At 37.4% G+C, this 20,269-nt stretch overlaps 1 protein-coding gene across 1 annotated transcript in view; it reads right to left on the bottom strand.

The window, feature by feature from the left end:
• LOC128374428 (major histocompatibility complex class I-related gene protein-like) overlaps positions 1 to 20,269 on the bottom strand; it is a 65,768-nt gene that overhangs the window by 26,604 nt on the left and 18,895 nt on the right. Inside the window, exons 3-5 of the mRNA XM_053334693.1 lie at positions 16,931 to 17,209; positions 15,764 to 16,093; positions 15,090 to 15,116 (exon numbers count right to left, since the gene is read on the bottom strand). Of these exons, the coding sequence (XP_053190668.1) occupies positions 15,090 to 15,116; positions 15,764 to 16,093; positions 16,931 to 17,209 (636 nt within the window). The remainder of the gene's footprint in view (positions 1 to 15,089; positions 15,117 to 15,763; positions 16,094 to 16,930; positions 17,210 to 20,269) is intronic.

Raw genomic sequence — 20,269 nt, 5'->3', positions numbered from 1 at the left:
CATTACTTTATTCATTCTTGATCCTCAGCTGATCTGATCTTTTCACTCTGATCTGTAATGAGATGAGATTTTCTGCTTTTATTCTCATCTATACGTGGTGTGTGTGACATGAAGGATATTTCCACATATCAGAGCATCAAGCCTCCTCTAACATCTACTTCTTTATTTCTGTTTTCCCCTCACACAAGTGCTCTTACAGCAGTTGAAGGCACCGTTATTTATTAGATATTTACACAAGTTTAAATTTAGCCTGTCAAAGTATAATTATGATCAACACTGTAACACAGTTTTCATCAGGTCAGTATTGTAATATAAATACTAAAATTCAAACAGTAATGTTTTACACGTCTGTGTTTCTGTTCAAACTAATGAGATTACTGTAAAACTTTGTGGTTTTAACTCCCAACACTGATTGTTCACTAAAACACACTCAGCATCAACATGTTTGTCTTCTTTTGAAAGCTTAAATGAAAGAGTGAGATAAACTAAGTTAAATGTTCTGTTTTGGTTCTTCAGGTTCTTCAGGGTTTCCTGTTGGTGCTGTCGTTGGATCTGTTGTTGTACTGCTGCTCCTGGTAGTCGGCATCTCTGGATACTTCCTCTGGAAAAAGAACAATAATGGTGAGACACAAAAGATGTTTTTACTCATCTTTTTTACTTCACAGATGTTTTTAATATACATGTCTGTGCTATTATTTTGGTGTTAAAGTCTGTAGAATTGTGTGGCATATAATCAAATGGACTTCGTAGAAATGGAATATAATTTTCATAAGTATGTTTTAATCAGTGTATAATCACATGATCAACAATGAATCTGAGTAAATTTATACCAGTTGTGATTAAGAGTGAAACTTCTGAAGACATTTCAGATTACTCAGTGTTACTGAGTGAAATGTAATTAACATTTTTAAATATACAGCCTTTGCTTTTGGTGCTCTGGGCTGTCAACTCCTAGATCCGTCCCTGCAGATAGTGATGTTTTCTCTCTTTCATAAATTCTGAATAAATAATAACTTTGTGAAACTGTTTTTGTATTTCAGGGTTTCAATCTGCCAACAGTAAGTATTTTAAATATTAAATATTTGATATCTGCTTTACTTACTTGACAACATATACATATATTTTAAAATAATGAGTGATATTGATATTATAATGTAAATGTAAATGTAAATGTAAATATGACATAAGGTCATAAGGTCGGACGTTAGTGATTCGTCATTCATGTCCAGTTTTGTCTCTCATGATAAAACTCTTCTTTTCTAATCAAATAATTTTCTTTTGGCAGCTTCAGACACTTCATGATTATCATCAGATGGAATTCAAGATACGAGATGATGACAGTAAGTGCTTCATTGAGTCATCTTAGTTTACTAAACTAAACATTTATAATACTCCCAAAATGTTGTATTTTAAAGCTGAAAACACAGTTTAGACTTAATGATTTCAGGGCCTCAGATAAACACTGTCTTTCTTTATTTTTATCCTTTCTAAAACTCATGTTGGTATTGGCAGTGGAAGAAGTATTAAAAACTTTTATCAGAAGTAAAACTATTAACTACTAATAGTACATGTATTCATATTTCACAGTAAAATACTGTAAAAGTTTAGGTGCTGCTGACAAAATCTCACAAACCTCCTTTAATTGAAGACTGAGATTGAAATAACTGAACCAGTTGTTTCATCTTTACTCATTATTTACTGTGTTAACCTGCATTCCTGCTTCATTCCTGTGCTGCGACTGCTGTTAAATGCAGGTTGTCTTCTGTTAAACATGTGACACCATCATCAAAACACTAAATGAGGAAATATCTTTTGGAAGAATGGTGTTCATCCCTCCAGTAGAGTTCAGAGACTTATAGAATCAATACCAAGGAGCATTAAAGCTGTTCTAGCAGCAGGTGGTGGCCCAACACCTTACTAAGACACTTAATGACGGGGTTTCCTTTAATTTGTCACCTGTCTGTATGAATAAGACATGCACAAAATCCTGCAAATATAATGTTCATTGGTGTTTCCTTACATGCTTCTTAACTATTGATTTCTGTGTTATTTTAATCAGTAACACTAGTAAAGACCTACATGTTTTCATTGTTTCATATAGTACTGTACATTTAACAATATTAGTGTTTGCCTTGGGGAGTGAAAATCGGTCAGTCTGGTGATGTGTGTGTGACTCTAAACTGTGTTTCAATTGACTGTATTGATTTCATCTTTCAGTGTAAAGAGAAGAGAGAACTAGAGTGATATGATCCACCTTCTTGGTCTTGGTGAGGACTCGAGCAGCAGCACTCTGAATCAGCTGCAGCTCTCTGATCGACTTTTTAAAAAGACCCATGAACACAGAGCAGTCAAGTCTTCTGTAGTAGCAATGTTATTAATAGCATCATTATTATTATTCCATTATTGTAATATTTACCTGGTTATTTATTTATATTTATATTTTGTTTTGTTGGTTTTTTAAAAATAACTTATCGGCCTCTTTTGCTTTCTGTCACTGTACCTGCATTCATACTAATCTCCTTCACAATAGCAAAAACAAGTCATACTGCTACACTGGAAGGACAGAACCAAAATCTCAATAACACAATGACTTGATTTACTAACAAGTCACTAGAATATGGAACAGCTGCCCTCCACAATAAAAGACAAAACTGAAATTTGGCTTCCATTTATTAACTTCATGAAGGAGAGCTGAAACCAACACGACTACTACTTACAGCAGGACGCACATCGCAGTGAATTAAGTTTATCTGTTACACACATATCGACACAGACTGTAGCTGTATGCCATTTATTATTATTATGATGATGGTGGTAATAAGTTCTGTGTTTCATTTATTTATTTATGTATTTGTATTTTTTGTTTGTTGTTGGGTTTTTTGTGATGTTTTTGTTGCTTTGTTCACATCTTTCAGACTTTCTGTTTTCAGTCTAAACTTTGTGTTTATGTTTCATGCCCCCCTTGTTTTTGTCAAATGTGTTATGTTACTTGGTAATACCTCTTTTTTTTTCTTTTGTTGGTTTGCACTTTTTCTCTGCACAATAAAAAAAAGGTTAGGACATCATTTACTGTGTTTACCTGCATCTGCTTCATTCCTGCTGCAACTGCTGTTAAATGAAGGTTGTCTTCTGTTAAATATGTGATAGTCGTAGCTAGAAGCATCACTTTCCTTTCACTGTGTGAGTAAAGAAACATCTGGAGAGAAGTGATGTGGCTGTAAGTAAGTGATTAACATTAACTAAGCCTACACCTGTAACAATATACATGTTGGAGCCATGTTCATTTAGTTTGTGATAATACTGTAATTAGTCACATATGAGTAAACATACAGTATGTGGATTTACAAAAAGAGATAGACTTTTGGAATTTTGGGGACTTTATTGAGAATCAAACACAAAACACAAAAGGACTCAAACAGCAGTGCAACAGAAGTTTAAATGATTTTAGATAATCCAACACAGGAAGTGGTTGAATGTCTATACTGTTCAAAGAACTGAAAGCACTTCTACATAACACTGCTGCTGATAACCACTTCTCAAACCACTGTGGTTTCTGTGTCAGGGCTTTGTTTTCAACACAGTGAATTCATTTCTGTTTTGTTGCTTTTGATAGCAGTCAAGACCAATGATTCCATCTTTAGCTGGGACTTTTACATTGCCAATGTGCCAGTTTGATTCATTCCAAGAAATCACAACTGATGGTGAAAATGTCATATACAACTAAGTGCAATGCTGCTACACCGCCTTGAAGCATGTTGGGGTAAAGCATAAATGCAAAGATTTTCAGTTTTGTTTTTTGGGTGTCATTTGGGTAACAGTTACTTTGTTTTATCAACTATTTGCATTGACGTGACCAAGAACTCAACATATTTTCAGATCATTTTCTGCACTGACTGTTCCAAAATGTGCAGTTTGGATGTCAAAACTGTTAAAAAAGACCAAAAAATGTCTTCCCTGTTGCGTTTTCTTGATGTAGAAATCAACCCTGGTCTCTATGTTTCCATCTATCTGTAACTAACCAGTTTATTGTGATGACAAAACAGCTTTTAAAGGCATCTCTAAAAATCCTAAATTGAAATGTTTCCAAAAAAAAAGAGTAATTCTTCCATTATGGATGGCAACTCACAAAAAATAATCATTGTGGGTCCCAGGTCAGAGCAAGAAGCGTCTCAGAGATCAGAGTTGATCACTGGGTGGTGACCAGGGTGGTCCCTCCGGCAGTATTTGACACAGACGACACAGAGGACAATGAGGGCAATGAGGAACAGACAGACAGCCACCACTAGAATGATAGTCACTGTTTGACATGGCAAATGAAAGCAAAGGAAGGCTGTGGATAGAGGAGAGAAAGGAGGATCAACATCAGTGGAATCAATGAGCTTATTTTCATGAGCTGGAGTTTGTGTTTATATCACCTTTATCTCCCCATGCTGACTTGTGACAGTCTTTGTTCCTGTCAACTGAAATCCAGTCCTTTGTAAGGCTCTTAAAGTCCTCTAGGGGGCAGTCAAGGGTGCAGTTTGGTAACTGCAGCTGGTAGGGCTCCACTTTGCTGTCGTCCGGTAAAACATGGAGACAGAGACAGAACTGGACGGACACAAAGACAGAAACACGTGAAAGGTGTCAGTTTTACAGTCTGTAGGTCTCTATACAAATAAAGTAGAAGTCATTTATTCCACTCAGCATATATTCCTTTATTTCTGGTACAGGTGCCTCAACATCACGTCTGTGTGTGTGTGTGTATGTGCGTGTGTGTGTGTATGTGCGTGTGTGTGTGTGTGTGTGTGTGTGTGTGTGTGTGTGTTTTACCTGTCGTCATGCCTGTACAGCTCAAATATATGACAGGAGGCGTATGGCGGCTGTCTTCCATTGAACACATTCAAGCTGGCCTGAAGAGCAACTAAAGCGACATCATGCTGTGGAACAAACACAAGCACACATTAAATATAACATATAAATCAAGTACAGTAGCACCTACAATTATTACTTTTACTATTCTTGTAGTGATGGTATTATTGACTGTCTCACAGCTGACAGCATCATTAATTTCAGTCTCTGTTTTGGCCCTGGGGTGGCCATCATGGAAAGATTTTTCAGTATTTCACCAAGCAGAACACCTGAAAGACAGATAGACAGTCATTTCACCATCTCATTATGAATACAGGCTGAAGATATTATGTAGTTTTATTCCATCAAAAAACTAAAAAGAAGTATTGACCATGAACACACACACACTGTAGTTGATTTTGACTCTACCCCACACACGCTGTCCTACTGCAAGAAATACCCAATATAGCACCAAATGTGTATTAATCCACCACTGAAAATAGCAAATGCACTATTTCCTCACTGCTAAAGAACTTCACTGCCCAGCTGTTTCAGGAAATGAGTCAACCTTATTTTAGAGGAGATTACAAATTGGTGACCGGTTTCAAAGCTTCAGTAGGAATCAGTGAGGTTGGGGCATGTTACACACAGATTAGGGAAGTCTAAATACGCTGAGATACCGTCCATAGTGTAGACACCAATCCACACACACTTCATATCAATTAATAACCTGCATGCAAACAAACATTTCTGTCTCTTTTAAGATAAAACCTTCCTCTTGATCAGCTACAAACACACATACCTCCCTGCAGCTTGCTCTTTTCCATTTGTTTGTAGACCCCAAATAAGAACTGTATGGAAATGACATATCAAATAATATCATCACATAACAGTAAATTTGCCTCCAAAACATTCAAAAATTACGCAGCAATAAATGAAGACTTTGCTTTTACCTTGAGTCCAAAGTCATTGAGTATGCTGAGTTTCTCCATGACTTCAGGAGTCGCCCAACTAGGAGTAGACTTTTTGTGAAGGGACTGAACACACACACAAATACACACATAAACCGTGAGACATAAAATGCGTTTTAATTAAGTAGTAATTAAGCTGACTGCTGTCTTCTTGTTCTCTCACATTGTTGCTAAATCATTCTGCGGCTGTTCTCAGTGACTCTGCTGACCCTTTCATATTTAGATAATAATCTTTATAAATTGTGTATGTATTTCACTCATGATAGTGCAGACATAAATTCCATAAAACACAGTACATGTAAAGTACTGATGCTGAAATACACACACAGACCTTGGTGAACAAGATAAGGCAAGAAAAGAAATACAGAGATTTGAAAGGAAGTGAACCTATTTGCCCTGAGCACTTCCTCAAGCAGTTTTCTTGCCAAAATGTCTCTTCCTGTAAACGGGTGACACCCATGTGAAAGATCCAGATGTGTACACAAAACACTTGAATAGACAGTTAAAATTAAAACCTCTTGTGACAATTAGTTCACATTATCTTCAGTAAGTGCTCATATTTGACTTTTTACAATTACATGAACCCAAACTTTCTCCTTAAGCAGATTTCATTACACTTACAGTTTATACACTTGAGCTAAGCTTGTAGAAGAACCTTTAGTGACCTTGAAAGGCAAGAAAAATGGTGACAGGCCATGTCTAGAATCAGTGTTAGGGTTGTCTGTTCTGGGCTGCTGTAGAAACATGGCGGCCTCTGTGGATTTCTGATTTCTTATTTATTGTGTTTTCTTTTTCTGTGTGTGTTCTTCCTCTCTGTGAAACACTTTGGATCAACCAATGGTGTTTAAGGTGCTATATAAATACAGTTGAAATTGAAATTGAAATTTGAAATACTGCAGGAGGGATGTTCACGTTTCACACACCTTTATCCTCACGATATATTTAAAACACTTAAAATCAACAACTTATTTTTAGCTCATTATACACTAATTAAAACATCCTTATGAATAGTTTTTACTCATCAAATTGCTTTTTAAAACCAAATTATTGTATGATTTGTGTATATTGCTGCCTTGTGACGAACTTTGTAACTTGGATTTTGAAAAGCGCTCTATAAATAAAGTTTATCATTATTAAAATGTGCATTGTGTATGTATGATTCAAGTACATTTCATGTATTGTAATATTCAAATGACTAATTCTCTTCATACCATGGTTGCCTTATCTGGTTCTCAACATACATCTAAAGGGAGTCATGTGAGACAATTACTTGTTTTATTTCCTGGTCTCCCACCACTTTTTCTAAGTGGCGCTTTCTGACACAAATATATTGTTATTAAAAAACACACATTAAACAGATACAATGTCTGTACTGTGTAATAGCTGGTTTCACTTCTTGTTTTTATCAGTGCATGCGTTCTCACCTCACAGAAGAGTGTGTCGTACACGCGCCACGCTGACTTCACGTCAATCTCAGGCAACCCCGTTTTATTCCTCAGCAGATCTATGATGTCCTGAGGAGAAGAACATACTACTTAACTTCTTAATAATGCTTTAATAATGATCATTTTGTGGTTTATTTCTACTGTAAACTCTCAGAGAAAAGCAGAGGCTCAACCTGGTGTGTCCTGGTGAGATTCTTGAACTCATCCGTTTGTTCTGTTTCTTTCTGCAGCTGTTCGTAGTGAGGACAGTCTCCCATAGGAAACGAGAGAAGCTGAAAAAAGACACAGAAATTTAAGACTAAGTGCATTGAATCACTTACAGTAAGGAGCACTATGAATGTTAACATGCTTACCTTCTCTTCACTTTTTGACACTGTGTGCACAGGTACTGGCTGCCACTTTAAGTCTGAAGGGAAGACCTGCTGATCACTGACAGGGTAGTAGAGACCTAGACGATGGCAAGAAACAGAATAATACAGACTGTTAAGGTGAGGAGGAACGCTAGAGAAAGACATGGTGGGAAGAGGATTTAGAGGAGTGTTTCAGACCTGCAAGGTTGGCCTCAGCGCTCATCAGGGTGCGATCGAAGTCTGTACTGCGAACTAAGATCTGAGGACAAAGGAGTGAGGGATCAAATTCATTAACAAGTAGGAAAAACTGTCATTAAATCCTAAAACAGGCAGCATTAAATGTGTTTTGTGGAGAGTTTTAGGAGAAGAGTTAATAGCAGACTCAGGTCAGGTCATTTGTCAAACTTCCATCGTGTTCCAGGAATTCCAGCAGCAGAGGGAACCTTGTATTAACCCCCCTCCACATCCTCAATATTAATATGAATAATCGTTTGTCTGAGGTGTCATGTCATCAGAGAAAGTGGAGAAGGAGAATCTGTGTACTTCGTGTCTGTCATAGGATTCGCTGAGAAATCCTTTGTATCGCTTTCTCAGAAACTTTCCGAGCTCAAAGTGCTGCCTCATCCCCGCCTGAAAACACACACACACACACACACACACACACACACACACACACACACACAGAGGGAAGAAAGGCAAACTGGCATTACTCTGCTGATGACATCATTGGGAGCATGTCAGGTCAATAATATGAAAATAGCATGTTTAAATTAAATTTCCTTCCTAATTTTACCAAGAATTCATAGCAATGAATGTGTAATTCTGAATTGAAAAGTAAAACATATCCTGAGCATCCAAAATTATAGGTGGCCGAGCTTTTTGTGATATTGTTTTTGTGCTATTTTGTTTTGTTTAATATATGAAGTGTATGTGTTGTATATTTTAACAGCCAGAAATCTTCATTATACCTTTGATAGTTGCCCGAAGCCTTGTGGCCAGTCACTCTCCTTGTGTGGGTCAGTCGGATAAGCATCAATCGCTGATCTGTCACCATGTCGAAACAGCTGCAGGGGAGAGACAGGAAGGACAGTTATCAGCTAATGCCCCAACCAACACCTGACACACTGGCACACACACTGTCTGCTGCTGTGTGCAGTATGTTTCAGTTGCACACAGGTGAAAAGAGTGCATCCAATATTGTAGACATCTATGTAATTTGATCATTAGGTGACACAAAGGAGAGCATCATCGGCTGACAGTCAAGATCTTTGCAAGTGTTTGTCAAAAACCTTTAAAATCAAGAAAATCAGCATGGCATAAAGGACAAACGTTACAACATCAATATATTGTAAAAGCATATTTTCAGGAACTGTGTTGATGAACTGGACCCTTGTACCTCAAACTTCTGCGTTGGTGCCAAATAGGGATGTCCAAGCCCTAACATTGGTGTAGATTGAAAGTAATATCTGTAATAAGTCAACTGGGCACTGTTACTAGAAGCCAACTCATCATCTGCCTATTCAAGCAGAATGGTTTGAACTTTCAGTCCTCTAACCACAACTGAGAAGTGTGGGTTTCTGGTATCCATGCATGCATGACTGAGTTTCAGAAATGTGTGTGTGCGAAGGAAACTGCTTTAAATGATTCATTTGGTGCAGGTGAATTTGTTGTGTCCCTGGGTTGTTGTTTGTTTTGCTCCATATACTTTGCAAATGCTCATACATGTACATCTTTGACGGAGCACATACATTACACCCATACATGAAAACCACAGAACCATCTCTCGTCTGGTTCTTTTGTTTTTTTTGTCTCATCCAACTGTTTGCTCATGACATTTCGGACATCTCTTACCTAATTTTCTTTTTATATTGTTGTTTTCTCACTGACCTCCTCTGTTGGGTCAGGTCACGTACGGACCACTTTTACTAGATAAATACAAGCTGCATCCAACTCCCCTTTGTCAATCAGTCAATCCTAAAGACTTTTTTGTCTGCTCTGTTTCTTCTCGCTGAGGTAAATTTTTACCACCACAGTGTGAAAACTCTATTTAAGGGGGGGATTTTCACTTTAAAACGGCTAATCTTATCTGCCCCACAATCCATGAATGGCTGTCTTTGTTGGAAAACTGGTTTTGGTTTTTTGGTTTTGTTGGCTTGCAAAATGGTAAAATAAACCAGAGAAACATCATGCTTGCCTGAACAATGCATTTTTTTCTAGTGGACATTTGAGTTTGAGTTTATTTATTTATTTTTATTTATTTTATTTTTTTTTCAGGGTTGAGGACACATCACCACCACATTGCTTTCTAAGAAAAGAAAGAGTCCAACTTGAACTTCTTTTAGTTAATAGATGATTAGCTGTAACACTGACCTGACCTGCCCCTAACGCCCCATATTTTAACACAGGGACATACGAGATGAAAAAGAGTACAGGCAAGAGAAGCAAAAGATCCTCCAGCCACAGCAGATTTAGATAAATATGTTACAGTTACATTTTACAGATTAAATCATTAAAGAGAGACCATGAGACAAACTCATTACTGTAAATGATTTTCACCCTAAAGCAGGAAGTCAGAGAGGAAGAATATTGTCACAATATATTTTACTTTAAGAGTAATACAGAAAAAGAAAATCCCAGTTGGGGATGATTGTCACATTCTCTTTGAGGTTGGCTCTCACATGTTGGCATATATACATATATAATGTGATAAATCTAGTTCTTTCTTTTTTTAAGATAGAAAAATGAGCAGGAACTCACACAGTGTGTGACTGCCAACTCCACGATGGGGACGATTGTCACAAATGCACAAGACATATTTGATGGGCTATATCTTTTGAACAGAATCAGCTAAAGGAGAGTAAGACCACTATATTCCTACCTGACACTTTAGGCTTCAATTACAAATTAAAAGGAAAGATATATATCAGTGTACGCTTTATGAGGAATTCAAAGGAAAGTAAAAAGTGCGACTACCAAACCTATTCTACCCTACATGCAGATATGCACCTATAAGAGCAGGATATCAGATATCATACGGGTGAAGTGTGAGAGTGCAGGAAATCGAGCACAGTTTTGTATGATAAGCAAGAGTGAGAAGGCATGCAAGCTAGATTTGTGGGTTAAAAACAGGAAACGTCTGTAACTGGTGATGTGTTTTGGCATACATGTATCTCTGCATATAAAAAAATGGTTTTGTTTTTTGGTGTGTCTTTTCCGTCTCTTTCTTTGTTCAAATAAATTGACTCACAATTAGTAAAATACCATAGCTATAAGAAGCTACGACAGCTGTTTCTGTGCTTGTAAGCAGAGAACAACTCAAGCAGATATGACAAGAGGACAGAGGACATGACCCGAATCATTATCAAGTTGAGTATAGTACATCCTCAGATATTAGATATGACTCAGAGAATATGAACTTTGACTTAATAAACATTAAGCTTTCTAATCCTTCTTCAAAGGGAGATTTGGTGTTTTGTCATTACAGCTGACAAGTAACCTGGCAGGCTGGGTTAATAACAATGAGGGGAAATGATGGTTGTTGCTGTAGTTTATTTAAACAATTTTACTGATAATCTGGTCAAACAGGCAGGTTAGACAGGTGGGAATAGCGTTCACATGGAGCTGGATTTTGTCGTTTCGTTGTCTTACAAAACTACATTCAAAACTAAAAATATGCATTTTAAATTAAATTAAATTAACTCGATTTTTAAGAAACCCACTATTGCAGTTGCTCAGCATTAATTAGGCTTTAAGCGAGCGGTGGAAACCCAACACAAAAATGAAAACCCCCAACTAAATTCATGTTTATGCAGACATTAATATTTACAGCTAAGCCAGGAGAACATTAAACTTGCTATATGTTGAATACCGTTCCGTACGCGTATCTCCAAACCCAAACATAATTGAAAGGCTGCGCATCTTTCACAGTGTTAAATTATACCACAGGTTTAAAAAATATACTCACCACAGTCACATAGGCTAGTTTTTTTTCTGCTGCAGCTTTTCCACAGACGCACAGCACCGTCAAGAGGAAGAGCACCGTCAAGGAGACCATGGCTTCATCTGTCTCGGTCTCAAATAATTCCCTGCTTCTAAAATGCGTTTCCGACTGAATTTGATGAACGAAAGTGAAAGTAACATTGCTTGTTTTGGATCATGTTATTATGGGTAGAGAGGCATGCAAGGCTCCATTTTTGGGTCTCTCTGTCAGTGCATGGAAGTCACATAATAACACATATGATAATACTTGTAAAATAACATGTATAATGTTTTGTAGGCTAATGTATTATAATGTGTGGAGATATGTTGACTTTCTGGGAGGTCAGAGGTCACTGTCAGCTAAAGATCAGCACTCTGGAGCTTGTGGGGCTGCAGTAATGTGTTATTCTTCTTCTGTTGTTCTGTGTGGATGTTCTGGGGTTGAAAACAGACCTGATCAAAAATATCAACATCAAACAATGTGGTTTTATTGGTGTTACAGTGACTAAATGTGGTGAATGCCTCTCTCCAGAGGTTCAAAACTTTTAATGTGCAGCAGTACAGTTCGGTAATTCTTTAAAAAGAGATTGATTTTAAACAGATAAGTGTGTAGTGACACTGTGTTGATGTACAATTAGATTTATGAAAGCAGCTTATTCATAAACACTCATTTATTCAAAAATAACTTATTGTGTGACCCACACTTTAGTTTCAAAATACTTTAAACATCAGGACAGATCAGATCTTCATTACTTCAGATTAAAAAACAGCAACCAAAAAGAGATAAAACCACAACATGAGGAAGACAAAGCAGTTTCTTCATCACTAACATCAGCTCAGCTCAGCTGTGTCCTACATGCTAGAAGTTTCTGAACTAATGTGAAACTGTGTACGTGGAAAACTGTTCGACCAAAGAGCAACTGAACACCTCTGTTGATGTTTGGACACTTGATGCTGTTTTTCATTTTGCTGTTGGCACGATTCATCCTCTGTTTCTATCCTCAATTTTACTTTTTGAAGCATAAAATGTTATAAAACGTACCTTTATTTTGAAAAACTCACTCTTGTTTCATGTTAACATAAACAAAGCAATAGTCTAAATATTAGATCTTTTATATAATTAATGTAGTCGGCTGTTTATTAGTGTTTGTGACTCTCTGCTGATTGATACCTGAGTTTATATGTACAGAGATGTCAGAGGTGTAACAGTGCCCCCCCTGGACAAACTATATATCTTCCTTTAAGCTGCTGATGGGAAACCACCTGATGTCACCTGACTCTCTGTTAGTTTATCAAATTGTTGTTATAATGCATGACTGTCGTCTGCACTTTTCATGATAAAATGTCTGATTTTTTTTGTCAAACACACATTCATTCAGTGTCACAACATAAATATCAACCCTGTACTTATGGAGGCTGTTAGGCCCTTTTTCTCCTTTTAATCCATCCATCATCATGTCTGCACAGATACCTGACTCACTAAATAATCTCACACATCTGTGGTGATTAGAAGTGTTTCGCAACATTCAGTAATTACCGTGTGAAACTTTCACTGTGAGGTTTTAAAGAGCGTTATATTTCTGTCATAATAAGGAATAGTAGTAATAGTAATAGTAATAAGGACTAATTTTTGAGTGAGGGGATTCTTTTTTTTTTAAACTTTGTCTTTTTATTGACTTTTTTTTTTTTAACCAATAAGAAACAAAATAAAGCACAACACAAAAATATACATAGAACAAGTACATCAGACAGGGTCATCTACAGTAAAATACAATGGCATGGTTTGTAAAAAATAAGGTGTTATTAGAGATAAAGGGTTAGCCCTACAGACTTTAAGGAACTCACATTCCTCCATTAGAATCCACAGTGACACAAAATACCCTCCTCATGCAGTCCACAAGGTCACCAATAAAAAACACAATAAATAGAGATGAAACGGATATGTATACAGAGAGAAAAAGGGCCACGATCCAGAGCAAGGTTTCAGTACCCAATGTCAACCCAAAATATACATTCAGTGGTAAGATCACGTCCTATCTATACAGTTCCTCCATTTCCTCCAGTACTGCACAGCCCCTTCAGTATTGTGTCTCAGGGAAACTGTTAACCTTTCCATATTGTGAATTTCTTCAATTATTCCTATCCAGTCTGAAATAGTCGGGCATTCATGGTAGTTAAATCATTTGGTATTTGTACTCCAAGGTATTTAATTATACTACCTAACAGTTTTAGTGAGGGGATTCTTAAAGTAAAATAACACCCATGTAAAATATATTCAGTCTCAATGATGTCATCATGTCCTTTATATCAAAATGACCTCCTCATAAATTCCTGCGCTGTATAGTTTTGTATTTACAGTACAGCCTAACATAACACAACATGTAACATCATGTTGACATGCAGGCAGCGCTGCAGACTGCCAGTACTGGGAGAGACTCATGTCCAATAAATGCAGGTTAGTTTGTACTTCATATGTGTTGTTCTATTTCTCTGTGAATGCATTTGTCTTTCTGGATGTTGGTTTTCTTGTCTTCCAATCTTTCTATCTGTCAATCCAAACCTCCAGTTTAGCATCTGTTGTAAATCAGAAGCAGAACATCTGAGATAGAATATCCTTTGATTCCAATCACAAGAAAAGTCATCTTGAGGCACCTTTAGCATGGAGCAAGACTAGACTGTATTCATTGATTAAGTTAGAAAAAGACGCAAGGAAATTATGAGCTTTGAGAGAGATCAGTATGAGTTGTGAGAAGGATCAGAATGACTAAAGAATGAGAAATAAAACTATGACGTGATACAAAAATGGTCTTCCTGTCTGAACTTTCGCTAAGCTTCATTTGTAGTATGAATAAATGGACTACTAGTTTTACTTCAGATAAATCTTCCACTGTCAATACCAACATGAGTTTGAGAAAGGATAAAAATAAAGTAAGACAGTGTTTGTCTGAGGCTCCAAAATCACTAACCTTTAAAATACAACATTGTGGGAGACAGTCAGTATTATAAGTGTTTGGTTTCGTGAGCTAAGATGACATAATGAAGTACTCACTGTCATCATCTAGTATCTTGAACTCCATCTGTTGATGATCACAAAGTGTCTGAGGCTGTAAAAATAATAACTGGACATGAGTGATGAATTACTAACATCTGACTTTCTGTAAAGTTGTTCTAAAAACTATCAAACATTTAATATTTTAAATACTTACTGTTGGCAGGTTGAAATCCTGAAATACAGAAAAACATTGTCACAAAGTTATTTTTTATTAAGAATTTATATGAAAATTTAATGAAAGAACACAAATAGAAAACAGCACTATCTGTATCACTATTACAGGATATGTCCTCTAATTGTCTAATATTTAAACTTTAGGGACTTTGTATCACCAGAAGTAAAATATATGAGGTTATAACAACATTAACACCAAAACAATAGCAACAATCTCTCTCACCGTTGTGGTATTTTTTCCAGACGAAGTATCCAGCAATGCCGACTACCAGGAGCAGCAGTACAACAACACCTCCGATGACAGCACCAAGAGGGAAACCTGAAGAACCAAAACAGAACATTTAACTTTATCTCACTCTTTAATCACTTAATGTATCAGATTTTATTATTAACACAATTTTAGTCATTTTAGTTGTCAAAAGGAAGTCAAACATGTTGATGCTGAGTGTGTTTTAGTGAACAATCAGTGTTGGGAGTTAAAACCACAAAGTTTTACAGTAATCTCATTAGTTTGAACAGAAACACAGACATGCAAAACATTACTGTTTGAATTTTAGTATTTATATTACAATACTGACCTGATGAAAACTGTGTTACAGTGTTGAACATAATTATGCTTTCACAGGCTAAATTTAAACTTGTGTAAATATCTAATAAATAATGGTGCCTTCAACTGCTGTAAGAGCACTTGTGTGAGGGGAAAACAGAAATAAAGATGATAGATGTTAGAGAAGGCGTGATGCTCTGACATTGACATGTAGAAATATCCTTCATTTGAAAAAATAAAACAGATTAAAAACTCCTCATGAATTCTTCTGACGTCCAAAGAGATAAATAAAATCAAAACGACTAAGAAAACAGAGACAAACAACTAAAGAAAACACTGAAGGAGACAAATAACCCCATCAATCATAAATAAGACAAAAAATTTAAATCAGATGAAAGTAAACTAAATTTGTTTCTCACCTCCATCACTTCCATCACCAGTCTTGCCCCAGTTTGTCTGAATCACTGCTTTATCCAGTTTGGTGATGATGTCGTCCTTCACACCAGAGAGATGAAACACACATTCGTACCTCCTCCAGTCTTCAGGTATGACTGATGAAAGGTTCAGGTCAACATTCATCTGGAAGGATCCATTATGGTTGGGGAGGATCTCTCCAAGTTCCACATTCTCATGAAGCTCCTCTCCATCTTTCCTCCAGAATATGTCGGCTCTGTCAGGGTAGAAACCTGTAGCGAAGCAGCTGACTGGAGAGGAGGGAGTCTTCTGGAGGAGAGACACTGAGGGAAGCTCTGGAGAGCAAAGACAAAGACAGTATATAGGTTCTTTATTATTATTTACAGTATATTATTATTGTTGTTGTTTGGCGTAATGTATTTAAATGCATTAGTAACGCTATGACATGCAAATAAACCTCATTGAAGTCTGGTTTAGAAACAGAGGGAGGGACAGAGGAGAAGAAAAAGGCAGTTGAGGAGAGGTGAGGTGTTGAGGAGGGAGAGACAATCTCTTACTGTTCATATAATAACGTTTGTTTCATGTCATTCAGTATGAGACATTTCTGGGTAAATTGTTAATAGTAAATAGTTATTGGTTGAAATCTTTTGTCAGACATCAGAGTTATAATAAAAACAACTTGTCAACATTTTCCAGTAGTTATACTGGATCTCACACTGAGAAAAGCTTCACTAGACTGACTTTTTAAATCTAAAACATTTGGTACCTGGTGGACTTTATAATCAGGCAAGTTAGGCAACTTACTGGGGCCCCCCAATTAAAAGGACCCCAAACAGCTTTAGATTTATTGTGATGTTTAGATATGAAACATATTGAATCACATTACTATTGTAACTCATTGAACTGACAGAATTGTGAGAAAGACAGAAAATGGAGAAAAAGAGAGGTGATAAATATGTGAAAGAGTGACAGAGAGAAAATGTTGTAAAGGAGGAGAGAGGCACAAAGATGAAGAGTGAGAGAGAAATGAAAGAGAAATGTGTGTAAACTGAGACTCAGCAGGTCTCTGTGTGTTGGTTCATATTTATTGTAATGTTACTGTAAGTTAGAAACAGAGGAGGCATAATAACATTGTTGTGTTCATGAAACTACATCAGGTCATGTGATTCTACCTGTTCTCATCAGAGAGCTCCTCCCGTACTTCACATATATCTTCAGCCAGTCAGGGCACTCCTGAGTGAGGTAGTTTTTATAATATGCCAACTGTGATTTGTCATTGTTCCAACTGTTTTTGGTGATGACAGCCTGTTGTTTTGGAGCGATCCATGTATTTGTCTTCACATCCCACGATAGGAAGTCTTCTCCATCGTAACCAACCTGTCTGAAACCATTAACGTCTCCAGTCTCATCGTCCCATTCACAGCCAACCATCCACTGGAAAATGTGGACACCTGAGAGAGACACAGAGACAGAGACTGCAGTAAACCAGAGTGAGATCTCAGCACAGTCGGCTGTCATCAGCTGATATCACATCTTCACCACAGAGACACACTGAGGATTCCTGACTAACACACACAAATTCAAACCTGATCCTGGACTAAACATTAAATCCACTGAAACCCTGCAGCCAGTCCCACTATATCCTCTTCCTGTGAGAAACTACAGACTAGACTGTCCTGAGATCCAGAAACCTCCACTGAAGGAGACTTTTATTCAGGATTAGTCACTAGTGTGTGTGTGTGTGTGTGTGTGTGTGTGTGTGTGTGTGTGTGTGTGTGTTACTACAACTGGTCAGAATAAAGAAGACACCAGCAGAACCATTATGGAGACTGGGAGGCTGATTGGTTCATCCATCAGTCAATCATTTTATACAACTAACAGTTGTTTCTACATGCAAATGTTGGCTTGATGCTTCCTGCTGGGATGAACCAACACACTGGTCAGTATAGTAGAGTTAATCCAATCCTATTTGTCCTTCTACTAAATATTTAGAGCTACAACTAAGTATTATTTTTTTATTATCAGATCAGCTATTGATTACTTTTTTGATTCATCTATTAAACATTTATACTTAACAAACTGTCAGAAAATAGTGGAAGGTGGCAAAAACAAGTTCACAGAGCCCTAAAGTGAAATATTCCTATAGATTGTTTTAATCTGTCCAACACTGAACAGTGTTTAATCTTAATGATAAATATAAAAGCATCACATTTGCATATTTGAGAAACTGGAACTGCTAAATGTTTGTATTTTTTACTTGATAAAATACTTTAAATGATTATCTGATTGTCAAAATACATTTTCTTTTAATCTACTAATTGATTAACTGACTAATCATTTCGGCACTATGTATGCTTATTATGACACAGACACTGCAGTTATGTAAAGTTAATATAATCTAATGTGTAGTTGTACTGTATGTTTATTATGGGATGGACACACTGTGTATCAGTACAGTAGAGTCATGCTGTTAAACTTTTTAAAGCTGTGATCTGAATGAGACATTTACCGTCGTCCTGTCAGTCAGCTTTATTAAAACATACTGTTACTGTTGTCATATGGAGACCCAGCAGAAGCAGCATGTGTCCCATTTACAGTCCTGAGCCGTAGTTTAAGAAACCAGGCGGTAATGTTCCTCTATCAGCTGTGTGTTGTAAAACTGTTGTGATAAACAGGTTTCTACAGGAGAGTTATTGTGGACCGACTCACTGTGGACAGTTCAGTAGAGTTATTCTGATCTAATCTAGTGGAGATAAAGTGTTAATAATCTCTGTTGGTTATTATGAGACAGAAACACTGTATCAGTGCAGTATAGAAACATCCAGGAGTCCCAGCATCAGTAGTGTGTGTTTTAGTGCTTTGAAAGACTACTCATGGATCACATTAAAGCCAGCTTCCCCCTACACTTTATCCCTTCCAGTTCGCATATCGCACTCAATGGTCCACAGATGACACCATCTCACTTACTATTCACATCATTCTGTCTCACCTGGAAAATGGAAACAGCTATGTAGCGGCTAAGCCTAAAACTTAAAGCCACTGAGGGGCTGCATAGACAGGCTAAAACTTGATAGTGATTTTAATTATGCAGCCCATATAACAATGGAGAGAGTAGACAGGAGTCCAGGATGTCTTGTATTGAAAAGGTTTATTTACTTGATCAAGGAGAAACGAGCGAATGATCAGTACACATTACATGCCCTGATGCTTCCTTCAATTCTGAAGTTTCTCTCCTCCGGGGATAGACTTTAAACCACACAGATAATGCCCATGGTTGAGCCATGCCCAAATATGGACAGATCCAACACATCTACGATATACAGAATTTAGTCTACTGGTCTATAGACAAAACATTGCTTAGACCTCACTCAGGACCTTTGTCCTACATCCAGCACTATATCAAACCTCTGACTGCAGTTGCCTCTACTCCATTCAGGGAAAACAGTCAAACACATATCTGACCTCGGCTGCTATAGCAACACTATCAGAGTGGCTCCTGTTTTCCCCAAAAGGAGCAGACACACTGCTTACCACTATCATTTGGTGAGGCCTTGCGATGACCGCACAGCCTAGTTTGACCCAGTGCATATTAATGATGGAAAATTCCCTAACAAAACTAATCTGAGGTGGAGCAGCTGGTGAGGTGGTGCAGGGAGAACAATTTGTCTCTCAATGTAGACCAAAGTGATCATTGTGGACTTCAGGAGTAAGGCTGTGCATCACCCTCCACAACATATCAGACAGGTTAGCCTCCATTGGAGTCACTGACATCCCTCTGGTTTGGTTCAGATCATATCTCTCTGGTCACACACAGTTAGTTCAACTCAAGAACCTGAGATCTGGCTCCTCTCCAGTCTCTTGTGGTGTTCCCCAGGGCTCTGTCCTGGGCCCCCTTTTCATATTCAATTCCACTTTTACGCCAACGATACCCAGCTCTATCTTTCCACTTAGCCTACCTCCACTCTGCCACCCACAGCTCTATCCAACTGCTTACTGGAAATTAAATCATGGTTTTCGCTCAACTTTCTTAGACTCAACAGTGACAAAACTGAGGTCCTCCTCATAGGTACCAGATCAACCTTAGCAACACTTTCACCATGACCATCATCAATTCCACTGTTCATCCATCCCCTCAGGTAAAGAGCCTGGGTGTCACCCTGGACAGCACATTATCCTACGAAGTCCACATCCATAACCGTACTTGTTCTTCATAATTCCATTTACGCAACATCAATTGTCTTCTTCCATCACTTACACCAACCTGCACCGCTATCTTTATAAACACCCTGATTACATCCCGTCTGAACTATTGTAACTCTCTCCTCTTTGGTCTTCTTTTGAAATCTCTTCATAAACTCCAACTGTTTCAGAATACAGTCGCTTGTATCATAACTCCTTCTATTGAACACATCACTCCTGCCCTACAGCAACTTCATTGGCTCCCTATCAAATCCCGCATTGATTTTAAGATTCTACTCCTCGCTTTCAAGATCCTTCACAACCTGGCACCA

Source organism: Scomber japonicus, chromosome 15 (assembly GCF_027409825.1).
Source record: "Scomber japonicus isolate fScoJap1 chromosome 15, fScoJap1.pri, whole genome shotgun sequence".
In the NCBI taxonomy this organism is placed as follows: Eukaryota; Metazoa; Chordata; class Actinopteri; order Scombriformes; family Scombridae; genus Scomber; species Scomber japonicus.
This window is presented reverse-complemented; position numbering and strand designations above follow the sequence as displayed.